Raw genomic sequence first — 10,712 nt, 5'->3', positions numbered from 1 at the left:
ATTCATACACTGCTGTTTACCTTCTGTTTTTTGCAAACTGTCTTTAACAAAGCTAGCATATAATTGGAATAAGAAATGCCAGTAAACTACTGTACTATGAGCAAATAATGATTAAATGAGTAATGTTTAAAACAGTATTTTTGATCCCCTAGACAGATTTTTGGCACCACAGCTAACATCTGTTAAAAGGCACCCTAGTTGCCTTTTATTTTAACTGATGCTGGCTGTTGTGCTCCTAGTTGAATGCTAGTTGATTGCCTAGTGCACCTATAACTCAGGCTGGCTCTAATTAACATTAATAACAATTGTCTGTTATCAGCCACATGTTGAGGCTGATAGCAAGAAAAAATGATACGAAAATGCCTATTTATCTGATGATAATGATAACTATAACTGAAACTCTAATAAACAAAGATTTATAAGTATATTTTAACTTGTATGTTTTGGNTTATTTGCCAATATATAAAATATAATATTTAAATGAAATGGATTTTGCTGCTTATTACAGAAGAAAAATATAATTTTATTCTCTTGAAAAGTAAACTATAATTTACAGATGACTGGAAAAATGTTATTATTTTGCTTGTTTTAAATGAGAAATTCCAAATTGGTAATAACTTAAGGTGTAAAGTATATTAATGACTATAATCCATGTTCGTAAGTAAACTGATGGCTTATATATAAATTGATTTATGTATAAGTTAATATTACTGATCTTTAAAGTTAGTATGCTTTAATTTTATAAGAAATTTGAGAATTTTAAGAGTCTAAGCAACCTACTAACAAACATATAAACAATTAAAGATAAACATATATAATCAGAATTTTATTCATTATCAATGATATAAAAAAATCTAAATGGGAAAGTTAAATAAATAATTAAGATATTGATTTGAACAAACTGGAAAAGTATAATTTGATAATTATTGGTTTACAATTGATTTACATATTCGTCTCAGAAAATTGTTAATTTCCCTTTTAGAACAATTCGATAATTCTGTTATATTAAACTTTGCAAGTGTTCCTGAAGATATAAATTAGCAATATACTAGTCTTTAAAAAATTATAATAAATAAATTTTTGTTTTTTAAGATTATTATTTGTTTAAAATGGTAATGGTAATGTTAATGTTAATGTCTCAAGAAATTCAGTGATATTTATTAGTATAATAAAACAAGAACATGAAATATCACAGTAATTGAAGCATCTGATATCCTCTTACATAGAATAAAATGAAACTGAATAAAAAAATTATATTATGAAAATGTACTGTGCATTTTTGAATACTAATTTAGAAATTCTCATTTAAATTGAAGATTAGATAATATAATTAGCAAAATAAATGTTAACTTTGTTTCTTGTGTTGAAAAATTGAATATTGGGTGTAAAACTGAATATTAATTTAGATGCTATACAAGATAATCCATATTTTTAGAATTATAAATCTATCAAAAGTCTTCACCTTATATACTAGCAAATATACTTAAATTATTGAAAAATTAATATTGATTTAGATAAGTTTTGAAAAATTTTCTCTTATTTTATGAATTAAAATTCTTTTGCATTATTGTAAAAAATTTTCATTTTTTAAAAAATATTTTCACATATACATATAATAAACTTCATTATTTCAATAGATTGTCTCTTTTCATTTTCCTCTATTTTATATATTTTATTACTTCTCTATATTCTATTGCCTATAGAAAAAAAGCATAACAAGGTGTAATGTTTATACGATTGTCTGTTAATCCAGAAAACAGTGAACAAGAGATCGATTTCTACAAACTCATAACAAAACAATTGTTTCAATATTCTAAGATGTAAAATAATTGTAAACATCATAGGAACATAAATATATGAATATATCTAAAATGAAGTTCATATTTTTACATTGGATATGTATTAAAAATTGAAATATTAAGTACAAAAATTAAAAAAGAAATGTTTCTTTTCCTTCACCATGTAATGACAACATTTACATTCTTACATTTAAAAAACATAAATTGCACTTTCTCTAGAAATCATAATAAGTCCAGCTTATTCAGTATACAATATTTAAATCTCTGATAAAAATATATACCAATATGACATCTCAGATTTACTATTATCTGACTGTTGAGAAAGTTTGTCACCGAAACAAGTTCCTTTTATAATATTAATTGAACTTTCCAGATCAATATAAAATACTGTATGGATTTTTATTCCTTTTTCTTCTTTTAATTAATACTGATGACTAGATTTACTAATGGAAAACATAAGTACAACTTAAAAATATTGCTAATCGATAGTTAAATTCAAACATTTATAAAAGTGATATTGTTAATACTGTCACAGGTTAACAGTTACTTCAATTATATCAACAGCGGGTGATATCTCTTTCCAAGTATGACCACATTTTTAATATATTATAAACAACTATTCTAATGTTTATTTGATTTATTGCATAACCAACAAATTACCATCTACTGTAGAGAATTAAACATTTTTTTATTTCCTATATAAAATCCCTAGTTAATATTTAAAAGCACCGTGTTGTGCAGCTTTGCAAATAAAATTTTTTACTATTGTTTCGTCCAATTTATTAAAAGCTTCCGTCTGCGCTACGGCTGTTAAGTGATTGAGAGCAAATCTGAAGCAAAATTCTTCCAATTCCTGTTAAGAAATTATCATCAGAATTAATTTTTTTTGTAATAATAAATATATAAAAAATTAAAATAGTATTTAATTTAATAAATAATGAGATATTTTAAATGTGATGATCTATCTTTAAAACTATTATCAATATTATACTTTTTGGGTTTGTATTTCTAAAAGCATTGATATTAAGTAGGCAATCAAGAGATATTAACATTAAAGTTTCAATGTAGATATGTCATTATATTTTCTCTCTTAACATAACTTCATAATTACATACATAAATAGCAGTAGACATACTTGTAATTTAAATATTTAAATTATTATTAATTTATAAATCTTTTAGAATTATTTATCAGAAGAGTTTTAAAGAATTTTATAAAAATAATAATAGAAGTAAATTAAGCTAAAAAAAAAACAATCCCAAAAATAGCCACCAGAAGAAAAATGTCACCATATTCAATAGAATCATTAGATTATTTATAGAAAATGATAGTAATCTATAAAAATCAAATAACTAGCAAAAACTTAATCACAATAAGCATTAATGATCTTCAGACAGTATTCTGTAAATGATAATCATATTTTTTTTCAATAATTCTGTTAATATAGATTTTCAACATTGCAAAATAATGAATCTTAGTGTTCACATAGGACAGTATTCTTCCAAATAGTCACTTCAAGTACATTATTATGTAAAAGATTATCAGTTAACAATTTACTATTATATAGTCAATATAATTGTTAATTTGATATATATGTATTACTTTCTGCATTTTTTAAACTATATATTTTCTTGAATTTTAAAATTTTATTACACATTGTTTTGTGTAATCTCTATATATCAATTTTTCATATTTTATGAAGAATTTTATCTAAAGAAATAATTACAACAAAGAGCAGAAAGTGTATAAAGTAGAAATAAGGATTTTAAACTTTTGTATCCTCATTCCTTTAATGATAATGTTGAGATTGTGTAGTTTTGAAGTTATTTATAAAGTTGATAAAATTTTGCCTATTGTAAATATAATGAAAATAAATATAAGTGCCTATGTTTTATTGCAAATATACTGTCTATTATTTTAAAATATATTTTTCTCTTTATTCCAGAATTACCATTATATATTACTGAATAGATTACAAAATAACTTCCTTATTATAAACTTTTCAAATAATCTTACTATTAATTTAATAGTTGATTGTAAAAAATCACATTTACTCATGTTTAATGAAGTTCACTTAATTTGAATTATATTTACTCAATTTCATGAATTCCTTATTGCCAGATGATAATTTATTTATAATGATAATCATCGTTTTAATATTATTAAATATAATTCCTATATTTATATTCTGCTTTTAAAAATGTTTTTGAAGACATTTATTACTTAACAGCTGTAAATTTAAATGATAATGATATAAATTAGTTAAAAATAATTATGGAATTATGATTTTTAAATTTTAAATTTATCAAATTATTTTCTTTTTACTGTGATAAAGCTGAAATACTTTGAGAAAATTATTTCACATTATTTATTTAGTACAAAATAGAAACAATTATATTGTGATGAAATGTTATAACATTTAATAATATGATTTGTTACTTCTACTTGATATCAACTTATTATTAAAAGTTTGCTTAGTGCTTATTATTAAGATAAATTAGTTACAAAAACAAAGAATGTTGTTTGTTTCAACAATGTTTCTAAAAAGCTTATGATAAGTCATTATGAAATACAATATATAGCTTTAATTATTTTGATTTACACACATTGTAAGTATTCATTAATTTTATATTATCCATGAATATGAAGAGTATAACTCATTGATATCAAATCCAAAAAGTTGAAACTCATTTTTTCCCCTCCTTTTTATTCAACTTTTAAACTAGAAGCAGTGACATGTTTCAGTTTTATTGCCCTCTTCAGACTATGTGTACTTTAAGTACTGTAAATTTATGATCATAAGAAAAATAAAGATTACAATACAAACATCTATGTTATGATTTCTTTGAATATGATATCAAACAGATTACATACTATGAATTTGTGGATAGCATAAAATTAATGAATACACATGTTTATCATCATCCTTAATGTAAACAGCCCATCAGTAGTTGTGTGAATAAACCATTGAACAATGATAGTTGGTTGTGGGTTTGCCTCTCAACAATACATTCCCTCTATGTGGAGTTTTCAGGTTTTCTTCATGTGTCTAATAAATATATAGGGCCAGTTTCCAGTATAAAGTCCTCCTGGGTGGTATGATCCTTTAGCAGATTGTATGCATGTTACATTGCTGTATCCAATCAAAACCTTAATATAAATATGATGTTGCATGATAATTTTACTGATACAAATAAACAATAGTATAGTGAAAATGCTATATGATTTTAAGACAGTAATAATATTATAGTAGTATATTTTTGATCTATGAATCTATTACAATGAAGGGTTTATGAAATCCTTCCAGTTTTTATACTAAACAAAAAAATAAAAATAAAATAATTTTCTCATAGTAAAAATAGTTGATTAAGCAAAGTTAAAAATAAAAATAAAAATATCGTAATTATTATATTTTGCTTATCATCATCATATTATATATGTATAATTCTCTAATTAACACCTATAAAAAATTATATGCAAATTTAATAATATATATATAAAAATAAATTCTATCCTCAAACTCTCTATACAATATTTAATTGAAGGTTATGAATATGTTTATTTTTAAACTGCAATGAATTTCATTTCCAGTTTTAAAGTGCAGTAATAAATAAATGTTATTACAAGAATATAATGGAATAATTATCTAATATTACTAAAACAATTTTCATATTATTATTAATCAATTATAATTATTATTATAAATTAATCACTTGCATATTCTCAGAAAAGCGAGATCATAAATAATGAAGAAGACATTTTTTCCAGTAATAAATTTTGAAACTTAAAACTGTTTACAATAAACTATATATTATATAATGCTATCATATCTAAAAAAGAATACCTATTTTTTACTAGTCCCACTTTGTTATAAATCTTCAGATTTAGCATTTTGAGATATAATTCTCTTCAGTCTAGATTTTAACAACGTATAAAAGAAGTTTGGGTAAGACATATACAAATATTAGTTTCGCTATTTCAACATTTTCTAATGATCTATCTTAATTTGAAATTTTAAAAATAGATTTAACATTAAACAATTATGTAAAAAACATTGTCAATTCATATTGGAGATTCCTCAAAAACGTTTATTTATTTAACACAATAATAATAATAATTTTATAAATTTTTTAAGTGTTTTTTCATATGCAACATATTTGCATATTGCATAAAGTTACAATTTCTAAAATGTTGAAAATTTGCTTTTATAGTTTTATATTTATTAATTATTAAAATCTCACATTGTGTAAATGATATGTAAGCATATATAAACATAAAGAAGTGTACAGTATCTAAAAGTAAAAAATCTAGAAACAAAATCTCCAAATTACATATAACTATTACAGTAGAATCTGCTTATTAGAATCACTTGGGACTTCCTATACTGATAACGATATAAACGACTAACTACTAACAACTAACCTAACTATAAACAATTGATAATATTAAGTGGAATAAGTAAATAAGACCAATGGAAATTCTGATTTAAAGATATCATCTTTATTGATTAAAAGAACACATCAAATCAAAACAATTATAAAAATATATAAAACTTGAAGACTAATTAATTAATTGTAATTCATACACTGCTGTTTACCTTCTGTTTTTTGCAAACTGTCTTTAACAAAGCTAGCATATAATTGGAATAAGAAATGCCAGTAAACTACTGTACTATGAGCAAATAATGATTAAATGAGTAATGTTTAAAACAGTATTTTTGATCCCCTAGACAGATTTTTGGCACCACAGCTAACATCTGTTAAAAGGCACCCTAGTTGCCTTTTATTTTAACTGATGCTGGCTGTTGTGCTCCTAGTTGAATGCTAGTTGATTGCCTAGTGCACCTATAACTCAGGCTGGCTCTAATTAACATTAATAACAATTGTCTGTTATCAGCCACATGTTGAGGCTGATAGCAAGAAAAAATGATACGAAAATGCCTATTTATCTGATGATAATGATAACTATAACTGAAACTCTAATAAACAAAGATTTATAAGTATATTTTAACTTGTATGTTTTGGGACAGATTAATTCTGATAATATTAGACAGCTGATAACAATATTTGTGATTACAATAAACAAATTCTACTGTATTATCAAATTAATTTCTTAATTAAAGAATAATTTTAATTTTATAAATATTCATAATAAATTTCATTTTAAAAATTACCTTTGCTTCATATTTGATTGCAGCAGCATATAACATGGCAACATTTTCTATGGATATTCCATATCTGATTATTCTTTCACAATGTCTTTTTAATTGTGTTTCGCAATATGAATTTGCAAGATCCAACAGTCCTACATATTAAAGAGTAAATTTTTTAAACAAATAGAAAATGTTATTTTACCCCTTATTTTATTGTTATTTATATCTGATTAAAGACTCTTAACTTAATTAAAAGTTATTATTAATTTAAAATTTTGTTTTGCTTCTTCAATAATATCATGTTAAATCATGTCATTCATAACACCAATATATATAAAAAACACCAAGAAATAAGCCATCTCTGTTAAGTTATTTTAGATAATTTTTTCAAATAATATTTATATTTGAGTTAAAATAACAATATTTCATAAATTAATTTATATAAGAGTAGAATTATTTTTTTTACTAATAATTTAATACACTACCAATTCTAAAAATAAAAATCAATAAAATTAAAATATTTTATATATAAATTAGGTATGCTATAATATTCATATCATTCATTTTGATTTTGCTGTATTAATTTTTCAAAAACCACGTTTAATTTTACGTGGTATTAATTTTACACTGTATTAATTTTACATGGTATTGTTAGTTTTTAATGAAACTGAACATACATGACTGCACTGACTGGATTGCAAGCTATGAAAACTAAATCATTTGTAATATTTATTGTTTGAATCATCTAATTATATTTATCATTTCAATTTTATGCAGTAAATAATGTTATACTCATTCAAATATTATTGAATCAACGTTATGATGCTAGTATTTCATTATATTATAAAATACTTGAAATTAAAACTGTAACTTATTTACTTTATGTAAAAGCTTTTATAACTTTTTCATATAAACTTTTACATTGTTCTGATGATAATTGTACTATAGTAAGACTTGTTGTGCATCTGAGCATAGTATAAAACTGATAAACTTTAAATCTGGTAGACAAGAACAAATATATATCACCAAAATGTAAGTTAAGAATTGACCAAAAACATATACAATAAAATCTATTATCCAAATTATTGTGAAAATGGAAATTTGCTTACATTTATGTAAAGTATTAGAAAAGTACATGTGTATGTATAATTTTTTGCCAAGGTAAACAAACATATTATGTCTACATATCAAAGACCAACTGTATGATATAGCATTATCATCTGCTTGTTTTATACCATATTTATTTCCTATAGTGTTATTGATATAGTCATCAATAAAGTACAGTGAATTCTTGATCTATCGTTTTTTGGCAAGACTTGGGGAAAAAAACGACTAATGTGGGAAAACAATTGACACAAGAAATTTATGACATCAATGTTTTTATCATTTATTTCATATGGAATGTATATTTTCCAGTGATAGGCTTATATGCTTGTATGATGGCTTTCTATAATACTAAACAATATGGAGCATGTACAGACATTCATTTGTTCTACATTTTAAAATTGTTGAAATTTGTTCTATTTTCTCTATTAATCCTTTTTTCTGACAGATTTCCTTCTACTTCCTCTATAATTTTCAATTTTTCAACAAAGATTCTGACTTTTCTCACTTGTCCAGGCATGATCTCCTCTACCTCAAGACAATGTATTAATTTTTACCAGTGTTACCAGGCTGTAAGTAACAATGTCACCAATAAAGTACAGTATTTTGTAAAGTAGTAAACAAACAGTATACTCAGAACTTACAATAAAAACTGGTTAGCTGTAGTCAAAGATTTAACTGTTAAATTTGACATGTTTTTATTTTTAGTACATGAAAATCAGTGTTTCACAATTTAGTACCCTCTATTGCAAGTAAAATGATTGATGGGATAGCATTTTTCTTTCAATTAAAATATGAAACAAATGATGCAGGAATGAAAAATACAAAAAAATTAACATTATATATATGCATCCTTATTTAGGACTGGAGAAAACAACTGATAGATGTGGGAATGATAAATCGAGAATCCATTGTATTATTATATTATTAACTCCTTTTATGTTGTATTGCAGTCTGTACTACATACAGAGGTAAATGAAAAAGCTTTTCTATTCTCCCAGCTATTACATTATACTGAACTGTATGTGCTCTTTTTCTAGCACTCAATGTTGAGATTTTCATTTTTGTATAACAAATAAACATTACCTATATTATTATTTGAAAGTAGTTTCAGTCCTACAGCCATCTTTTAGCTAAACTTCACATAACAATTATGAGAAAACATGAAAAAAGTATTAAAATTGTTCTGAAGAATTATGTGCTACATATCATCCAAATAAACTATAAATTAGATCAACAGAAAACAAGAAATCACAATCAGTAAGAGTTAAAGTAATAAGACTATAAGTTTTAATCAACAAATACAGTTATGGCATTTCTTGATGTATTATAATATACTATTTATTCTAAGTTTTTATGTTTTATATCATTAATTTTATAAGTATTTTGTTATTAATCCATTCATATTTTAAAATTTTTATTACTAATTGAGGGCTTATTAAAAATAGGTCTTTGATTTAACACTTTAAACATGAGATTAGTCAAAACTACCTTAACCTGTTCAACACAAAACTGGCCAAAGGCAAAGTTGTTTGATTGTTTTTGCTTTACAAATTAGTTTCATTTTGATTATTTCCTTCGTACACAGCGGAATTCATTTTTGTTTAAGGAATAAGAGTAAATGTTATCAAATGTTTTACTAGTTTTGTGTATGTAACTTTAATATACATTAGATTTTATAATATTAAATTTTTGTCTTTTTAAACATCTTTATAACTGTTTTATACTTATTTTTAAATATATTTTAATGTATGTACTTAATTTCTTAATGTACTTTTTCATGTTAAAATTTAAATTTAAACAACTGCACAAATAATAGCAGCAAGACAATCATGATTCTTCCTTATGCCATTCTCTCATCTAAATAAAATTTGAACTCTTCCACTCTTAGGAAGAAGACTGAAACAATTCCCCACCATTAAAGACTAGCCTGAGGGATAAAAATAATTTCATATCCAGGAACAAAAGAAAAAGAAATTTTCAAAGTTTAAAGAATTAATGAACTAATTTTGAAAAGGAGAATCTGTTAAATGTATTTTGAAAACATACTAATAATAAACTTAAAATAAGTATGTACAATATATTACAATGTTGTTATAATGTATAAGTATAAATAAATTATTATTATAATGTGCATTAAATAATTTATACACGCTGTTTCCATTGTTTATTTTCATTTTAATTTTTTCTTAAAGTTTTCTTCAGGACAGAATTTTTTGTTCATCAAATTCAGAATCCATTAAATTTAGCATCTAATGTAATTATTATTATTTTTTCCTTTCTGATTCAGTATTTTACATATTTTATATTTTAACTAGCAGATAGGCCCGGTGTTGCTCGGGCAAAAAGTAACGATAATGAAGATTAAGATTATTACGTTATAGTCAATCTTACCCGTTTTCAAAGAATGCAAGAATTAGGTCCCTCTGTTTCTAGACTAATTACAGAATTTTTAGATGGATCTAAAACAGTGTTTCTCAACGGGGGCGATATCACCCCCGTTGAGAAACACTGTTTTAGATGTGGGTGTTTTTCCATGTTGAGGGGGCGATTAGTAACAGTTTATATTTTGGGGGCAAAAACAATTTTATGGGCGATATAGTAAAACATTATATTAAGAATAATTAGATATTTTATTTGTTATATCATACAATAGT

General features: G+C 23.8%; 1 protein-coding gene across 1 annotated transcript in view; it reads right to left on the bottom strand.

Annotated features, from left to right (window-relative positions):
* Positions 1-458: 458 nt before the first annotated feature.
* The window catches only part of LOC111639279 (RCC1 and BTB domain-containing protein 1-like), a 31,995-nt gene continuing 21,741 nt past the window's right edge, over positions 459-10,712 (bottom strand). The window contains exons 15-16 of the mRNA XM_023385113.1: positions 6,973-7,103; positions 459-2,652 (exon numbers count right to left, since the gene is read on the bottom strand). Of these exons, the coding sequence (XP_023240881.1) occupies positions 2,512-2,652; positions 6,973-7,103 (272 nt within the window). The 3' untranslated portion in view covers positions 459-2,511. The remainder of the gene's footprint in view (positions 2,653-6,972; positions 7,104-10,712) is intronic.

This window comes from Centruroides sculpturatus, unplaced genomic scaffold (assembly GCF_000671375.1).
Source record: "Centruroides sculpturatus isolate CEXI.00-Female unplaced genomic scaffold, Cexi_2.0 scaffold1346, whole genome shotgun sequence".
Classification (NCBI taxonomy): domain Eukaryota; kingdom Metazoa; phylum Arthropoda; class Arachnida; order Scorpiones; family Buthidae; genus Centruroides; species Centruroides sculpturatus.
Note: the sequence above shows the minus strand (reverse complement) of the source record. Positions and strands in the feature narration are given on the sequence as shown.